The sequence below is a fragment of the Bos indicus genome, chromosome 7 (assembly GCF_029378745.1).
Source record: "Bos indicus isolate NIAB-ARS_2022 breed Sahiwal x Tharparkar chromosome 7, NIAB-ARS_B.indTharparkar_mat_pri_1.0, whole genome shotgun sequence".
Classification (NCBI taxonomy): Eukaryota; Metazoa; Chordata; class Mammalia; order Artiodactyla; family Bovidae; genus Bos; species Bos indicus.
The window spans coordinates 20,011,117-20,028,633 of NC_091766.1; the positions used below are offsets into that span (position 1 = coordinate 20,011,117).

The 17,517-nt window shown below is 54.9% G+C and overlaps 1 protein-coding gene across 5 annotated transcripts in view; it reads left to right on the forward strand.

The window, feature by feature from the left end:
• The first annotated feature begins 4,001 nt into the window (after positions 1–4,001).
• Positions 4,002–17,517, forward strand: part of PIP5K1C (phosphatidylinositol-4-phosphate 5-kinase type 1 gamma) — a 50,156-nt gene continuing 36,640 nt past the window's right edge. For 3 of the 5 annotated variants that reach the window (XM_019964479.2, XM_019964478.2, XM_019964480.2), the window contains exon 1: positions 4,003–4,189. In XM_019964479.2, the coding sequence (XP_019820038.1) occupies positions 4,096–4,189 (94 nt within the window). In that variant the 5' untranslated portion in view covers positions 4,003–4,095. Of the gene's footprint in view, positions 4,190–17,517 lie in introns of all 5 variants that reach the window. The other 2 variants (XM_019964477.2, XM_019964481.2) reach the window with 2 other exon arrangements.

Here is a 17,517-nt window from a genome sequence, read left to right on the forward strand (position 1 = left end):
AATCACTACAGATGGTGACTCCAGCCATGAAATTAAAAGACGCTTACTCCTTGGAAGGAAAGTGATGACCAACCTAGATAGCATATTCAAAAGCAGAGACATTACTTTGCCAACAAAGGTTCGTCTAGTCAAGGCTATGGTTTTTCCTGTGGTCATGTATGGATGTGAGAGTTGGACTGTGAAGAAGGCTGAGTGCCGAAGAATTGATGCTTTTGAACTGTGGTGTTGGAGAAGACTCTTGAGAGTCCCTTGGACTGCAAGGAGATCCAACCGGTCCATTCTGAAGGAGATCAGCCCTGGGATTTCTTTGGAAGGAATGATGCTAAAGCTGAAACTCCAGTACTTTGGCCACCTCATGCGAAGAGTTGACTCATTGAAGAAGACTCTGATGCTGGGAGGGAGTGGGGGCAGGAGGAGAAGGGGACGACAGAGGATGAGATGGCTGGATGGCATCTCTGACTCGATGGACGTGAGTCTGAGTGAACTCCGGGAGTTGGTGATGGACAGGGAGGCCTGGCGTGCTGCGATTCATGGGGTCGCAAAGAGTCGGACACGACGGAGCGACTGATCTGATCTGAAAATGATGCTGAAGCTGAAGCTCCAATACTTTAGGCATCTGATGCGAAGAGCCGACTCACTGGAAAAGACTCATTGGAAAGACTGAAGACAGGAGAAGGGGACGACAGGATGAGATGGTTGGATGGCATCACCGATTCAACAGACATGAGTTTGAGCAAACTCTGGGAGTTGGTGATGGGCAGTCTGCATGCAGTCCATGGGGTTGCAAAGAGTCCGATGCCATTGAGCATTGAGCGACTGAACAACCTGCAGGACTCAGTACTGAAGGTAATAGCCTCTATGGCCACAAGGGGGCGCCCGAAACCAGGCTACCAATCCCAGTCGCGGCAGCTTTAGTTTCCATCCTGCAAAATGGGAATTTTGAGCAGGGACACGGGAGGATGAAGCCCGAGGAGCAAAAGCCGCTGCCCTATCCCGACCCTGGCCCCTCCTCTGCACTTCCAGTTGTCTGAGTCAGTGGTTCTCAAACTCTATCAGGCATCCGAAACGCCTAGAGCCTCAGCGAAAGATTATGAGTCCCCACACCCCGAGGTTTTGATCCAGGAGCCCTAGGTGGGGCGGGACGGGCCGGAGAACCTGCATTTCTAACGAGCTCCTGGTGGATGCTGACGGGGGCAGGTCCGGGCACCTTGCTTTGAGAACCATGGATATAAATCTTTTCTCAAGGCAGATTCAAAATGAATCAGGACCAAAGAACTCCTCTTGGAGCCTTTTAGAAAAATGGTGGCAAAATACACAAAGCATATATTCACAAAGTATTCACTGGCATAGCTTGGCTGCATTCAGGACCTTCACACTGTTGTGCGACCATCCCCACCATCACCTCCAGGACTTTCTCAGCTTCCCAAACGGAAGCTCTGTGTCGATGAAACACTGACTCCTCACCGCTCCCCCACCATCTACTTCCTGTCTCTATGGATCTGACTCCTCCAGGGACCTCAGGTGAGTGGAATCAGACACTATTTGTCCTGTTTTCTGGCTTCTCTCACTGAGCATCGTGTCCTCAAGGTTCATCCATGTTGCAGTGTGTGTCAGAATCTCCTTTTTAAGGCGGAATCATATTCCATCGTATGGGTAGACCATATACGTGTATCCATCATCTGTTGATCCCCTCCCCTCTGAGTTGGCTCATTTCTAACAGCTAAGCTGGGGGATCCCTCCACCTGATCCTGGGTCCTGTTCTCTACATCTTCCCTTTTCTTCATTTGTCTCCTTATTTTGATAGAGAGGACTTCTAGGCTCAGAGGGTAAAGCATCTGCCTACAATGTGGGAGACTTGGGCTTGATCCCTGGGTTGGGAAGATACCCTGGAGGAGGAAATGGCAACCTACTCCAGTACTCTTGCCTGGAAAATCCTATGGACTGAGAAGCCTGGTAGGCTACAGTCCATGGGGTCACAAAGAGTCGGACATGACTGAGCAACTTCACTTCCACTTTTGATAGAGAATATTTTAGAAGCATCTTTCTGAGCCCTGGGTCTGACTGAAGGCTTCTCTGTCTCGCTGTTTCCCCTTCATCCCATCACCCAGCACCCCAAAGCCCAGTCTCAGCCTCCTGCTGACCTCGCCAGCAACCTGACAGTGAAGAGAGGGGTCACGTGTCTGGAGTTGGACAGGCCTGGGTGAAAACATCCCAGCTCCGACCTACACCAACTGGGTGCTCAGATCCCCCACCTGTCTCTGAACAGAAATCATTAATAATGAATAAAACTACTAATAGCAACACTTATTATTCCCCAAACCATGACTTCAGAATGAATAACTGCCTGACCGTGGCACTGGTGAGCTCACCACTGCCCTTTAATAATATTATCATTCTTAACACAATAAGAAAAGAGGCTGCTTCACGACGAGGTATTTTGTGTGATTCCACACATGTGGCTTCAGCCCTCTGGGCTCCTGTTTCCTCATGTGTGAAATGGGGATGATAATAGTTTCCATCTGGTTGATCAATATTATCAAGTATTTATCATCTTCTAGGTGTAATGTTTTGTGTTAGGTAATGGGGATAAAACTCAACCTTCAGAAAACTAAGATCATGGCATCTGCTCCCATTGCTTCATGGCAAATAGATGAGGAAACAATGCAAAAAGTGAGAGACTATTTTTGGGGAGGGCTCCAAAATCACTGCAGATGGTGACTGCAGCCATGCAATTAAAAGATGCTTACTCTTTGGAAGGAAAGCTATGACTAACCTAGACAGCATATTAAAAAGCAGAGACATTACTTTGCCAACAAAAGTCCATCTAGTCAAAGCTATGGTTTTTCCAGTAGTCATGTATGGACATGAGAGTTGGGCTATAAAGAAAGCTGAGCACCGAAGAATCCATGCTTTTGAACTGTGGTGTTGGAGAAGACTGTTGAGAGTCCCTTGGACAGCAAGGAGATCCAACTAGTCAATCCCAAAGGAAATCAACCCTGAATATTCACTGGAAGGACTGATGCTGAAGTTGAAACTCCAATCCTTTGGCCACCTGATACGAAGAACTGACTCACTGGAAAAGACCCTGATGCTGGGAAAGATTGAAGGAGGGAGAAGAAGGGGACGACAGAGGATGAGATGGTTGGATGGCATCACCGACTCGATGGACATGAGTTTGAGTAAGCTCCAGGAGTTGATGATGGACAGGGAAGCCTGGAGTGCTGCAGTCCATGGGGTTGCAAAGAGTTGGACACAACTGAGCAACTGAACTAAATTGAATGGGGATATAATAGTAGTTTTAAAAAAAGGAAACAGGGACTTCTCTGGTGGTCCAGTGGCTAAGACCCCATGGTCCCAATGCAGGGGGCCCGGGTTTGATCCGTGGTCAGGGAACTAGATCCCACACGCCTCAACTAAGACCCAATACAGCCAAATACATAAATAAATAAATTTTTTTTAATTAAAAAAAAATAAAAATCAGGTCTCTGACTTTGGGGGATATTGCATAGCACTGAGCTCGACACTTAAGAATGTTATTATTATGTATAACTAATTTTTACCACATTACAAATACACGTTATGTATCATAAATATCTTATTTTACTTATTAGTATTACTTGTCATACTATATCACTATTTATTTTTTTTTAATATATCACTATTTAATAACGTTAATATATCAAGCAACCCACTCCAGTATTCTTGCCTGGGATAATCTCACGGACGGAGGAGCCTAGCGGGCTACAGTCCATGCTGTCATAGAATCGCACACGACAGAGAGACTGAGCCCTACAGCAGTATTGGCAGAAATGGCGCTGCTCTTCCATTCTCTGGGCGCGTGAGGGCGCTCGTGGAGCTCCCGGGGACTCTGACGCATGCAGGCCCCGCCCCCGAGTCCCTATTGGCGATGCGCGAAGTGCGCGATGGCGCAGCGCCTGGCCCCGCCCCGGGCCCGCCCCTCGCTCCCTGGCCCGGCCCCCTCCCTCCGCTCTCCAGCCGGCGGCGGTTGTTGTTCAGCGACGGCGGCCGCAGCTCGGGTCGCAGCCTCCGGCCGCCCGGCCGCCCGCCAGCCCGCCGGCGGGTCCGCGCGCGGCCATGGAGCTGGAGGTGCCGGACGAGGCGGAGAGCGCCGAAGCCGGGGCCGTGACCTCGGAGGCGGCCTGGGCAGCGGAGAGCGGCGCGACAGCAGGTAACGGTTCCGGACCTTCCTCCCCTCCCCGCTCTCCGAATGGACCCGCCTGACCCCCCTGCCGGGGCCCAGTGGACCCGTCCGAGCGCTGGAGGGGCGTCGGGACCCGCTGCAGGAAGGCCGGAACGTTCCACTCGGGGGCGCTCGCGGGGGGGATGGAACGCCCCACTCCGGGGCCAGGGGACGCGTCGTCTGGGGCCCGAGGGAGGACGGAACACCCCGCCTCGGTTGCTCAGGCGTGGCGCCGCCCATTCCTGGGGTCCTTGGGGAGAGCTGTGGGTCTGGGGGCGGGGGTGGGTGCAGGGCCCCATTCTGGGAGGCTGTGGGTGGAGCAGCCCCGGTTGGAGGCGCGCGGGGAAGATGGGTCCTCACCTCTGGGCGGGGGGAGGCGACCCCTGTTTAGGACGCGCCATGGGTGAGTGGGTGCCCCGCCTGCCTCCTGCTGAGGGCGCTGGGGGACGACATCCCACCCGGTCTTGTGAGGGGGCTGCTCTACGCGTGGGATTGTGGAGTAGCCCCGTTCCGGTGAGGAGCCCTGCCTCCAAAGGGTGATGCGGACCCTCTGCTCCCGGCCGCCCACCTTGCTAGTGTCTGCTCCTGGGCCTCACCTCTTGCCCTGCAAGCGGTCACCCTCTGGGCCCATCTTACTGGTCGTGAAGGGCAGGGGCTGCTGTGGTGGAAATGGGGGGTCTCGAAGGCCAGCCGGGTCAGCCTCCTGACTACCTTATCATTCTTTGTGGAATTCACCAGACCAGGTTTTTAGTTCACTGGCCGTTCTTTCCCTTTCTGGGCCTCGGTTTACTTGCTCTAACAGGAGGGGGCTAGGGGTTGACATCTCCAGACACCTTCAGTGCCAGGGCTCTACAAGCAGGTGGGGAACAGGAGAGCCCCCAGCCTTTTCCCTGGATGTTGAGAGGGGGCTGCCGTGGCTCTGTAGGGGGTACTGCTTTCCCCTGCCCCTCTCCTGGGCCTGTATCCCTCGCCTTTCCCTAGAGCAGGTTTGGGGAGGGAGGCGGCCTCACCCAGCCCTGCGGGCTCCAGGCCGAGCCCAGTCCCTGCCTGGAGGGGCCGGTTCCTTCTTGGTCCAAATTTCAGGCTCCCAAGTACGAAGTTTCCGGATCATCAGAATTCTCCATTTCCCCCTACCTCCCCCCCGAGGCAGCCCTCGCTGGCGAGTCCCTGTGGACGCCCACCTGGGGCACCCATCCTCCTCCTCCCCCGGGCCTCCCGAAGCTTCCGTGGCAGGCGGGAGATACTGCGCTGCCCGGGAGTTGAGAGAAATGTCTGGAGGAATAGCCGGAGCAGGGAGCAATCTCCACCCCGCCCCAGCCCACCCCGGGCTCCGGAGCACTCCCACCGCTCCCCTTCCTGCTACCATCTGGAGCTGCATGGTGGATGACCCCGTTCAGCTCCACCATCCGGCCCCCACGCCCTGCTTCTTTGCTGGCAGCGATGCCATGGCTTGCCAGCACCAGACAGTGGAGGGGCCCAGCTGAAGTCCCTTCTCAGCCCCCTGACCTCCACCAGCAGTCCTCTGCCCTATATGGGCAGAGACAAAACAGCCTAGGACGCAGTGACCACAGGAAAGCCACACAGCAAACGTCTGTCTTATCAGGGGCTAGGTGATGGGGTCAGATAAAGTTCAGGCCCCAGCTGTGGTTGGGTCTGAACCCAGGGACTTGACCAGTGAGACCCCCCCCCCGACCCCCGCCTGTCCCCAAACCCACAGAAACCCCACTCCCACAGCTGATGGCTTATTTCACTCACTGTAGGGTCAATAGCTCCCTCTCTTGTGCTGAACCCATTTCTGTTAAGTTTAGGGAACAACTGTCCACGCCTTTCCTGCTGCTCACACAGATGCATAAACACACAGCTGGGGCTGCTCATTCACCAGGGGGTTTGGAGGGTACCCTCACACCTTGGCGCCAGTGACGGTTGGGGCTGGAAAATTCTTTGTTGTGGGGACACTGTCGTGGACACTATGGGGGGTGGAGCACTCACTTGATGCCAGGAGCCCCCCAGTTGTGATGACCACAGACCTCCTCCCCAGACATCACCCCTATTCCCTGGAGACGCAGCCACCAAAGGTGAGGCCTGCTGTACTTCCCTTATCATTCTATGCCTTGCTGGCTTTTTTATCCACAATATGATCCCCCCGACTCCCCATCCCCACGTTGGTATCAGTTCTTTTCAGAGAAAGAGAATACAGTGCTATGATTGAGAGGGTGGAAACTGTAGCTTGCCTGAGTTCCACTCAGGTGCTCTGTGACCTCCAAGGTCAAATGCCTTGATCTCTCTGAGTCTCAGTGTCCCCATCTGTAAAATGGGGCCACGCCGCCAGCAGTACCTGAATTAGCGCATCAGCAAGTGGAGAGTGCTTGGGGAACTTTAGCAACAGCCCACACCGGTCAGGCTTTACTAACTCAGGGCCTCCTGGTGGGGGACGGTTGGGTGGTGTCTGGAGCTGGCTTTGTTGTCACAGCCATACTGCAGTAAACACCCTTGGACGTGGCCTGGTGCCATGGTGCTTTCATCTCTAGAGGTTGAAGTCCCTGCCTCTGAGTGGCTGGGTCAGGGGCAAGCAGGTTGACGCTTGGGGGCTTTGTGAAGAGTCCCGGCAGGGCTGAGAGAGCCTGGCTGTCTGTGTGCCCACAGCCTTGCTAGCTCCACTCTGGATGTTATCGGCCTCGGTCACTGGGGCCAATCTGATGGGAGTTAAATGTTGGTGGTGTTTAGAATCTGGTTACTTTAAACACCTGGGTTCCCAAGGCCTGGTCCAGGGAAGGCCTGCTGGGGTTCTCTGCTGGCTTTTGGGGACTGTGTTGGGTGTCTGGCTCCAGCAAGGATCTCAGGGAGGGCTGGGCCCTGTGGGGGCCCATGAGCTACCTGTGGGCTTCAGCCGTGCTGTGGTCTGGTGCTTCTGAGCTATTTCCCTCCTGCCCTTCTTGCTTCCATGATATTTCAGAACAGTCAGCTTCGTCCCACAGACCCCCAACCCCTTCCCACGTCTAACTTGGTGGCAGATTTTGTTGGCTTTGCCTCCAAATGGACTGAAAATCCACCTACTTCCCCCCACCCCTCTGCCTCCTCCTGGTTTAGCCCCATCCTCATGGCTGGCCTGATCTATCTCTTCCTGTGATACTGCCACTCAACTCCAGAAGGCTCTGCCCCTCCTCTGCCACAGCCCTCCAGGGTCCCACATCTCTGGGGAAAAAGCACAGGTCCTCCCCAAGGCCATGCATGTCCTGCCCTCCCCTCTTTCCCCTTCTCTCACTCTGTAAAAGACCCCCAGGCCTCCACCCTGCTCCTCCAGCACACCAGACCCAGTCCTGTCCCAGGGCCTTTGCACCTGCTGTGCCTTCTGCCCGGGATGCTTGTCCTCCATATCCCTGTCTTTGCTTCTGGAGCTCTTCCAAGTTTTTGCTATGACATCTCCCCTTGGGCTTCCCCTGATGGTTGAGGGGCCTGAAGGAGGGGCAGGAAGCCAGCACGGCCCAGGCAAAGGCCTGAGTGGCTTGAAGAGCAGTGGGGGCCATCATGGCTGGGCAGATGGGGCCTCCTCATGAGGCTTCCTCTGCAGCTGCAGGTGGATGGTAACCTGGGGCTGTGGCCGCCCTTGTCCCCTCACTGACTCAGCTACAGCCTTTGGAGGCAGAAGGGTCCCAGTTCTAATCCCACCCTGGCCCCTTTCTAGTGACGTGATGTCTGGCATTTGGTCGGCACACTCAGTCCCTTCTGTAAAGCAGCCTCGGGAGCTAGACCATCTTTGCCAGCTGGGGACTCTCTTCCTTGGTTTTTGCATCTGTGAAATGGGCAGATGACTGTGCCTTCTTGGAGGGCTGGGCCAGGTGGATTGGCCTGTAGAGCCCTGGAAGGATGGATGGGGACCTGCTCGAGGGACCACTTCCCTCAGAACCTGGACAGGCAGGGCCCATGTCCAACTGGGCTCATGCGGTCATGTGGTTATCTCTCGCCCTGCGCCTGGTTGTGGCCTGTTGGACATTCATGGAGGCTGGCTGGGGGTGGGGGTCAAGTACCAGGGCTCCCTCACCCTCAGGTTGGTGGGGGTTAGGATGCCATGGCAAGCAGGTGAGACCAGGGGTCGTAGACTGAGGCCCGAGTCCATCCCACCTGCCGGTTTTTGTCTGTCGCGTCTCGTTGGTGCTTGGCCATGCCCTGTCACTTGCCTGTCGTCCACGGGGAATCCAGCTACAGCGACAGAGCTGAGTGTTGAGATGGGCTCGTGGCCTATGAAGTCGGGAAAACTTGCTGACTGGTGCTCTATGGAAGATGCCTGCCAAGCCCTGAGTCAGGCCACGCCAGCTCCAAGGGAGCTGTGATGGTAGTGAAAGGGGCATCCTGGCCCCAAGGGGTGACCAAGACCTGCTGTCTTAGAGCTGTCAGGGAACAGGTGACCCGAGGGAGAAATAGTAGCCATGTCAAGCATGTAGGCAGGAGATCAGCTGTGCAAAGGCTCTGAGGCAGGAATGAGCGTGGTGGGGACCTGGCCTCACTTGGGTTCTGGTCTGAGTCCAGTTGATGGTTCTGGCAGGTGTAAGCAGGGTGGTAAGTCACACTCCAGAGTGATCACACTTGGGCTGCTTGGTAGGGAGAGGGCTGTGGGGCCAGGGGCCTGGACGGGGGTCTTGTGGGGGTGGAGAAAGATGAGGGAGTCTGCACCCTGGAGTTGATGAGGGCAGATAGGGAAGGGCCCAAGAAGCAGCAGGTCTAGGGGTCCAGGCTCTGGCAGGCTTGTGCTGATGGGGGAAGGGAGGGTCTGGTGGGCTTCCCGGGATTCCCAACGCAGGTGGAGGCCCATGGGACCTTGGGTGGGGCGGCCTGAGGCTCAGCCTGACTTACTCTTGCCTGGGCCAAGGACTGTGTACCTCTCTCCACCTCGCAAGATAAGGACAGTGGGGTCCCAAAGATTTGGTAGGGCAGGAAGAGGTGGGACCCACCTCCCCTGGCAGCACTCATTAAGTGACAGCATTTACCAGCCTGGGGGCTGAGGATAAAGAGCTTCTGGACTCCAGGCCCCCTGTTCACCCAGCCTGCCGCCCCGGCCCAGCCCCAGCCATGTCACCACTCAAAACAGTCCAGGTCAGAACCCTGCTGGGAATTTCCAGGCTGCTGCCAGTTGGCTTCGGGGCTTGAGGTGGGACCGCCCACATTGGGGATTACTGACTTGGGGATTAGTTGAGGGGCCCCTGCACTAATTAGGCACCACCAGGCTGCCTGGAGAGGTTAGGGTCCAACCTGAGGAACCAGATGCCAGAGCCAGCAGGAGGGCATCTGGGGACCTGGCGTCTGGCTCCGACCCAGGAAAGGGACCCCAGCATTAGTCATAGTCGCGCCTCACTCAATCACACACTCATCGTGTCCATATGTGGGCCTTGATCCTGGGGGCCGGGGATGTCCTTGAAAGTTTGAGGCTGTGGGATGCAGGGCAGGTGTTCGTGTACACATGGGTGCTGAAGAGTGGCTGGGCCAGGCGCTGGAGCCAGCCCAAATGAGACAGCGTGGTCCCTGTGTAGGGGGTGTGGGGGTGGGGGGTTGCCAGTGGGGTGCATGCAGACAGTAAGTAAAGGAGGAAAAGAGGTATAATGCTGCCAAGGGGAAGAGAAGAGCAGAGCAGAGAAGGGGAGAGAGAGGACAGGGGTGTGTACTATGGAGTGTGGAGAGGGGCTTCCAGCACGTGCAAAGGCCCTGGGGCAGACCATGTTGGAGGAACATAGAGGAGGCTTGTGTGTCTGGAGCAGAGTGGGGAGGGGAGGTCAGGGAGGGGATGGGGCAGGTTGTGCAGGACCTGGGGGAGGACATGGGCTTTTATCCCAGGGAGTTGGGAGCCCTAGAGGGCTGTGGGCACAGGAGGGGCGGGCCCTGACTTAGCTGCTCACAGACTAAGCCACAGTGGGAGACGGACTGTGGGGAAGGAGGAGGGGGTAGGGTACCAGGGCAGAGGGGACTGTGCGGGTCGTGGTGGGTGGGGCTGGGGCTCAGGTGGAGGCAGGAGTGATTCAGAGTAGATTTCAGAAGCCAGGTTGACAGGACTGATTGAAGGGTTGAGCATGGAGGGGCAAGAGACAGAGGGGAGTAGGGGGTGACTCCCATGTTGTGACCTGCGCCCCAGAAAGACAAGCTGCTTTGTCTAAGGTGGTGGACGGGGTGAGAGCAGGTGTGGGGGACGGTTGGGTACAGTGTTAGTGTGAGACACAGAGAAGTGCTTGAGGGCAGAAGACCCAGTCTGGAGCCCAGGGGTGGTGGGCAGGTGGCTTTGGGGTGGGGAGGTGGGGGCGAGGCAGGGCCAGGGCCTCCCTGTGTGGAGCGAAGACCAGGCAGCTGAAGTCCCTGTTTGGAGACACGTCTTAGCGCCTCTGGTAGGACATGGCCTTTCCAACCTCTGACCACTGGAGGGAAGGTGACCAGGGAGCGGGCGCAGAGGATTTGGGGTCCCAGCAGCTCCGGGAGGCTCATAGGGGAAGCAGGATTCAGACTTGCCTTCCTCTCGGGGTCCCGTGAGGGTTAGATGAGCTAGCCCACAGGAACTGTCCAGGACAGGGCCCAGCCCTGGAGGTTGGTGGCCCAAGGGGCACCTACCAGGGCAGAAATCTGAGTGGGCTATCTCTTGGGTCCTTCTGCCACCAGCCAGGGGCTGGGATGGATGTGGAAAGAGCAGGGGCCTTTATCGGGGTGTCCTCAGGATAGGAGGGACGATCAGGGTCAGCACCCTGAGCCAGCTTAGGGTTGACTGGTTTGATGGCGGTGGCTCTGGGATGTGGGGTGGGCCCTGACTGGGCCTGGCCTGGCCAGGGGTGGTTAGGGTAGGGCCCCCGGGCTTGTGTGTGAGCAGGATGAGGAGGGGGAGGGTGTGAACCATGGTGGCTTGGTTTGCACAGCACACATGTGCTCATGGGCAAGTTGTTTGTGATCTGGGAGTTGGCTGACTCAAGGAGGGACGGTCCCCAGGTCTGCAGGACCCCCAAGATGTTGGAGCGTCGTTAAGATGCATGTGGTTAACCCCAGGTGAACTGTTCTGAGCTCCCTCCAGCAAGGGTGAGTGCTGCGCCTCGTCCATTTCTTCCATCTGTGCTGAACTTACACACAAGGGGATGTTTTGATGTAGTTGCAACTTGTATATATGTATCTGTCATACTAATACATATCAAATCTGAGTCAGAGAAAACATGAATCAGAGAGAAAGGTTTTCACGTATTTCATCTTAATGTTTCATCTTCATTTTGTTGAAAATGTATCCTGGGACTTCTCTTGTGGTCCAGTGGTTACGATGCTGCACTTGCATTGCAAGGAGTGTAGGTTCGATCCTTGGTCAGGGAACTGAGATCCCATATGCCAAGTGGCATGGCCATAAAATAGAAAAAAAAAAAAAATGTTTCCCTGCAAAAGGAGCAAAAAAACCTGAGATAAAGGGACCTACCCACCGAGGTCAAAGATAAGAGAGTTCTTGATACCTCTGACCATAAAGAGAGTTCTTGGGCCCGTCTGCATCCTGTCTTGATTCCATACTCACAGACCCTTTTTCCCCACTCACTCCACTTCTGCATTCCATCCTGCACATCTCAGGACTCTTACCTCACTTTCTGGGAACTGCATATCAATTGCATCGTGTGTTTCCTGTTTTCAAATTACATATCAGTCTTTTACTTGTTGATCTGTAGGAGCTTTTTATATATTATGGAAGGTTTATTTATTTTTTAAATCCATGATACAAGTAAGTGCAAGAAGCGTCTCCCCATCTTCTCTTACAGTGATTATTGACGCCAGGCAGATATTTTCTTTTCATGTGGTCACATTTATCATTGTCTCTCTTTCTATGGTTTCTCAGGTTGGTGAGTGTGTCATTTGTGCTGAGGTTACAGTTAAATTCCTCTAGTGCGTCCATAATTTTACTTTTTCCCCTTTATGTTTAAATTCCTGTTAGATGTGGAGTTTATCCCGGCATGAGATGTGCGAGGGTTTAATTGAGCAGAGTGCTCCCGGGCACCTCTGGGTCATCCCAGCCCCTCTTCTGGATAATCTGCCTTCCTCCCGCTGGCAAATGCCACCTCCCTCACAGGCCAGACTCCGGCGAGCGGCTGGTCTATTTCTGGACTTCTATTCGATTCCCCTCATCTGCTTCTGCCTTCATGCAGGAGTCATGCCTTCAGCTACAAGTAATAACACGTTTACCAGGAGAAAAGCTGCAGTGAGACCTGCAGTTGGTGGAAAGTGAGCGTTTGTTTCTGTCTCAACCCTGCATCTCTGCAGAGGCAATGACTGTCTTTCTGGGTATATTATTATCCTTTCAGCATTTTACTTTGAAAACTTTGAAACCTTCACAGGGTTCTGGGGACATTCTGGCGACACCCACATGCCCTCTGCCATGAAGTCCAGGGGAAGGAGGACACGCAGGGCTGGGCTCCCTAGGGCTCTGTCACCCAGGGTCACGACTGATCCCCACGCGGCCTGGTCTGACGCCAGCTGTTGATTCAGTCAGAAATGCAGAAAGCCCGGCGCTAAAGAGACCCCGCACCTTACCCTTGTCTGTGGTCTGAGGGCTGAGCCCAGCAGGCAGGGCATCACCTCACTGGGCATGTGGGGAGCATCTTAGGACCTCGCTGATCTGCATGTACCTGGGAGTGAACGTGTGAGTTACAGGTACATGCCAACCACTAGGTAGACCTGCAGATGGGGAATCTGTGAGTAAGGAGGACGGAGGAGGCCGGGCTGTGTGTCCCATAAACAAAGAGGCTCCCTGAGCCCAGCGCAGGGTCACGTGGAGGAAATGGAACGTGGGACAGGATTCAGTTCCATGAATTAACTCAGGCCGTCCTGCGTGGTAACATCTGCTTCCTCCCTGGGACTCCATCCAGGGTCACACTCAGCATTTGGGGTCAGTGGGACCCTCTGAGGGCCGCTCTGTGACCCAAACCTCAGATGACCGCCCATACCCTGCCACCTGTGGAGCCACTGGGCATGTGCCTGGTGACCCTGCCCTCCTTCAGGGAAGGGAACCTGTCCTCCGCCTGCTCCTCCAGGAAGCCCACTTGATTTCCCTGGCCAAGGCCGCTCCCACTGCCCTTAGGCCTTTCACGTGCTGTGCTGGCCATGTGGTGACCATCCACTGCCCTGTGGGTCGTCTCTGCCTGAGCTGCAGGCCCTGAACTCTGGCAGCAGACCTGTGCTTGGTCCCGATGGCTATTCTGCTGTCTGTGGCACCAGGAGTGAAGGTTCTGGAACCTTCTTTCTCTCAGGGCCCGCAGAGTCCTGGACAAACACCCCTGCCTCTGCCCCCTTTGCCATCCCCGGCCCTGTCCTGTGCAAGGCTTCCTGTTTACCACTCTGGAGACACTTGCTCCGTGCACTGAGATGGGGGGTTGCGGTGTGGGCTGCTGGTCAGGACTTGGCCCCCACCTGCACACTCCCCTCCAGCCACATCAAACCCTGTCTGCTGTTCCTGGAGAGTGTCCCATCCCATCACCACAGGGCCTTTGCGTGTGCTGCCCACTGCATCCCCCCAGCCCCCCTTAGAAGTCAGCTCTCATGATTTTTCTCTTCTGTGAAGCTGCCATGTGTTTCTGGCACAAAACACAGATCTGGCTCCACCCTCAGGCCCACCCCGGGCACCTCTCTCACCAGCACCCCTCATCTCCCACGCCCTCCGCCCCCGCCCACAATGCAGGGACCCCGGGTTCAATCCCTGGTCAGGGAACTAGATCCCACATGCTGCAGCTAAGATCTGGCACAACTGAATAAATAAATATGGTAAAAATACTTCATTGCTTAAAAACTCTACTGGCTATTTGAGCCTTTAGAAAGTAGTAATAATTTTGCAGTGGTAATGTCAAAGATCACTTACGACAGGTCACTGTACCAAGCATAGTAGTGATGAAGTTTGACACGTGAGAATTAACAGAGTGTGACTCAGAGACTTGAAGGGAGCAAATGCTGTTGGGTAAACGACGTTGGCATATCTGCCCAGTGCAGGGCGCCCACAGACGTGCAACGTGAGGAGCACGCGGTGTTTGCCCCGTGCAGTGAGGCAAGATTGGGCTGCAGACCTGTCTGCACTTAGGCGTTTTCCTAAGCGCTTTTTTTTGGGTAATGGCTTTGTTGAGATAGAATTCGCATGCCACTGGGTTTACCTATTCAAAGTGTGTAATTCAGTGGTTTCACTATATTCAGAGTTGTGCGGCCATCACCACAGTCGATTTTAGAGCACTTTCATCACCCCAAAAGGAAACCCGTCCCCATGAGCAGTCACCGTCCATCCCCTCCCCAGCCCCTTACCACCAGGAACCCGCTCTCTGTGTCTGCGGATCGGCCTGCTCTGCGCGTTTCCCGTCAGTGGAGTCACACCCTGTGTGTCCTTCCATGTCTGCTTCTCTCACTGAGCACTGTGTTCTCAGGGTCTGCCCATGTGGTAGCAAGTGTCAGGGCTTCTCTCCTTCTCGAGGCCAAGTGACGCTCCCGGGTGTGGAGGGACAACGTGTGTTTATCCACCCGTCTGTGGGCATTCGGGCTGTTTGCACCTCTCGGCCCATGTGGCTCCATGTACAGCCCTTATGTGGACACGGGTCCTCGTGTCTCTTTGGCGGACACCCAGCCTTGGGGCTGCTGGGTCCAATGGAAACTCCGGTTACCCTTCTGAGGAGACACCGCCCTGTTCCCACTCAGCTGCACCTGTCCCCCTGCCCCATCCTCATCGTGGGGTGGGGGTGGCGCTCACCATGATCTCCAGGTGTGTTTCCCTGATGGTCAGTGAACATCTCTTGCCTGTTGGCCATTTATGTTTCCTTTTTGGAGAAATGTCTGTTCAAATCCTTTGCTTCTTTTCTTTTTTCTTTCCTTCTTTTTTTCTTTTAAGCGTTTTTTTTTTTTTTTTTGATGTGGACTATTTTAAAGTCTTCCTTGAATTTGTTGCAACGTAGTTTCTGTTTTATGGTTTGGTGCCTTGGCCATATGGTATGTAGAATCTTAATTCCCCGGCCAGGGATCAAACTCACACCCCCTGCATTGGAAGGCGAAGTCTTAACCACCAGGCACCGCCAGGAAAGTCCCTGCTTGTCTTCCAGTTGGGTTGGTTTTCGTTTCATCGCTGAATTGTAGACCTTCTTTCTATGGTTTCGACACGAGCGCCTCCTCGGGGAGATGATTCACAGTGCTCCCTCCTGTTCTGTGGGTGGTCCTCTCACCTCTGCAGTGGTGCCTGTGGAAGCACAGATGTATTTCATTGTGACCAGGCCCCATTTCTCTCTTTTCCTTGGCTGCTGGTGTTGTAGCCGAGAAATCCCTGCCTGACCTGGGGTCATGAGGATTGACCTTGTTTTCCTCTGAGGGTTTTATGGCCTTAGCCCTCGCATTCGTTTAGGCTTATGATGCGTTTGAGTTAATTTTGTGTTGCTGTGAGCGGGACCCCAGTGTCTCCTCTCGTCCAGTTGTCTTGGTGCCCTTATCTTCTGGTCTCCGGTCACTGGGGGGCCAGGACAGATTCCAGTCTGGGAAGAGCTGCAAGTGGACCCTAATCACCAACCACTCATGGGTCCTGCAGTGACAGATGGGGCAGGGCCTGCCCGCTCCCTGCCCTCACCTCTTGTCGCTCACTCTGTTCCGGCCTCAACAGCCTCTGGCTGACCCCTGGCTCCGCAGTCCCAATCCTGCCTCAGGACCTTGGTGCTGGCTTCTCCTGCTGCTGGGAGGTTGTACGGCTCTCAGATGGCTGGTTCCTTCCCAGTTCTTCCGTGGATGCGGTTGTGGCTCAGGCTGGAGTCTGCTGTCTGATGTCAAATGCATCCTCCTCTCTTGGTCCTGAGTGGCCTCTGGTGAGTGACCTGGCCTCTCCGGGCCTCGACCTCCACATCTGCTGCATGGACGTGATGATAGCACCAGTCCTGTGGGCTGATGAGCAGTTTCAGTGAATCAGCAGTGCTGGCTTCATCGCACGGCCACGCTCAGCAGTAACTGTTCCTGGGCCCTCGTCCTGTTGCTCCGGCTGCTCCCCACGGTAACCAGTGGGCCAGAGCTGGAGGCCCACACGGCAGGCTGTACCCCGAGGCTCCTGCCCCTCTCTGCGCCAAGCCTGCCTGCCCTGGCCCAAGACCTTGACATGATTCCTGGGGTCACCACCAGGGAGAGAGGGTGGGTGCTGGTGTCCATGGTGGTGCCAGGTACCTGCTCGTGGGCTGCAGGAGATGTGACTGCTACCCACTAAGGGAGCAGCTGCTGGAGGAGCAGTGGTACAGGAGAAGGTCTAAACCAGGCAGGGTGTGACTTATGATCAGCGGCAGGGAGTGGTGTCAGGGGCCAACTCCAGCCAGTGGTCAGGGAAGGCCTCTCTGAGGAGGTGCCATTTGATCCAGACCTGATCCGTGAGCTGGGGCAGAGTGTTCCACACAGAGGAGAAGCATGTGCAAAGACCCTGGGGCAGGACTGTGCCTGGCACGTGTGGGGAACAGTGAGGGGGCTGTGTGGTGGGAACACAGGGAGTAAGGGCAGGAGGAGGAGGGGGGTGAGGGCCGGAGGACCCACCATGTGGACTGCTCTCTGTCTGCTCTTCCCCTTTGTCCTCCAGGGGCCATGTGGAGACCAGGCAGCACCCATTAGTTACTGCCGTGTAACATTATCCCAGAGCGTCATGGCTTAAAACAGCGAGAAACACCTGTCATCTCACGCTTTCTGTGGGTCGGGAATCCAAAGGGTGGCTTAGCACCACACCTCGTGGCTCCATCTCTTAGGAGGTCGCAGTGAGGCTGTGGGCCAGGCGGGAGGAGCTGCCCCCAGGATGGAGCCTCCATTCCCTCATGTGTAAAATGGGACGCTCCTAACACCAGATGGTCAACACTGAAATCAGATTGATTATATTCTTTGCAGCCAAAGATGGAGAAGTTCTATTCTATACAGTCAGCAAAAACAAGGCCGGGAGCTGACTGTGGCTCAGATCATGAACTCCTTATTGCCAAATTCAGACTTAAATTGAAGAAAGTAGGGAAAACCACTAGACCATTCAGGTATGACCTAAATCAAATCCTTTATGTTTATACAGTGGAAGTGAGAAATAGATTTAAGGGACTAGATCTGATAGAGTGCCTGATGAAGTATGGACTGAGGTTCGTGACATTGTACAGGAGACAGGGATCAAGACCATACCCATGGAAAAGAAATGCAAGAAAGCAAAATGGCTGTCTGGGGAGGCCTAACAAATAGCTGTGAAAAGAAGAGAAGTGAAAAGCAAAGGAGAAAAGGAAAGATATAAACATCTGAATGCAGAGTTCCAAAGAATAGCAAGGAGAGATAAGAAAGCTTTCCTCAGCGATCAGTGCAAAGAAATAGAG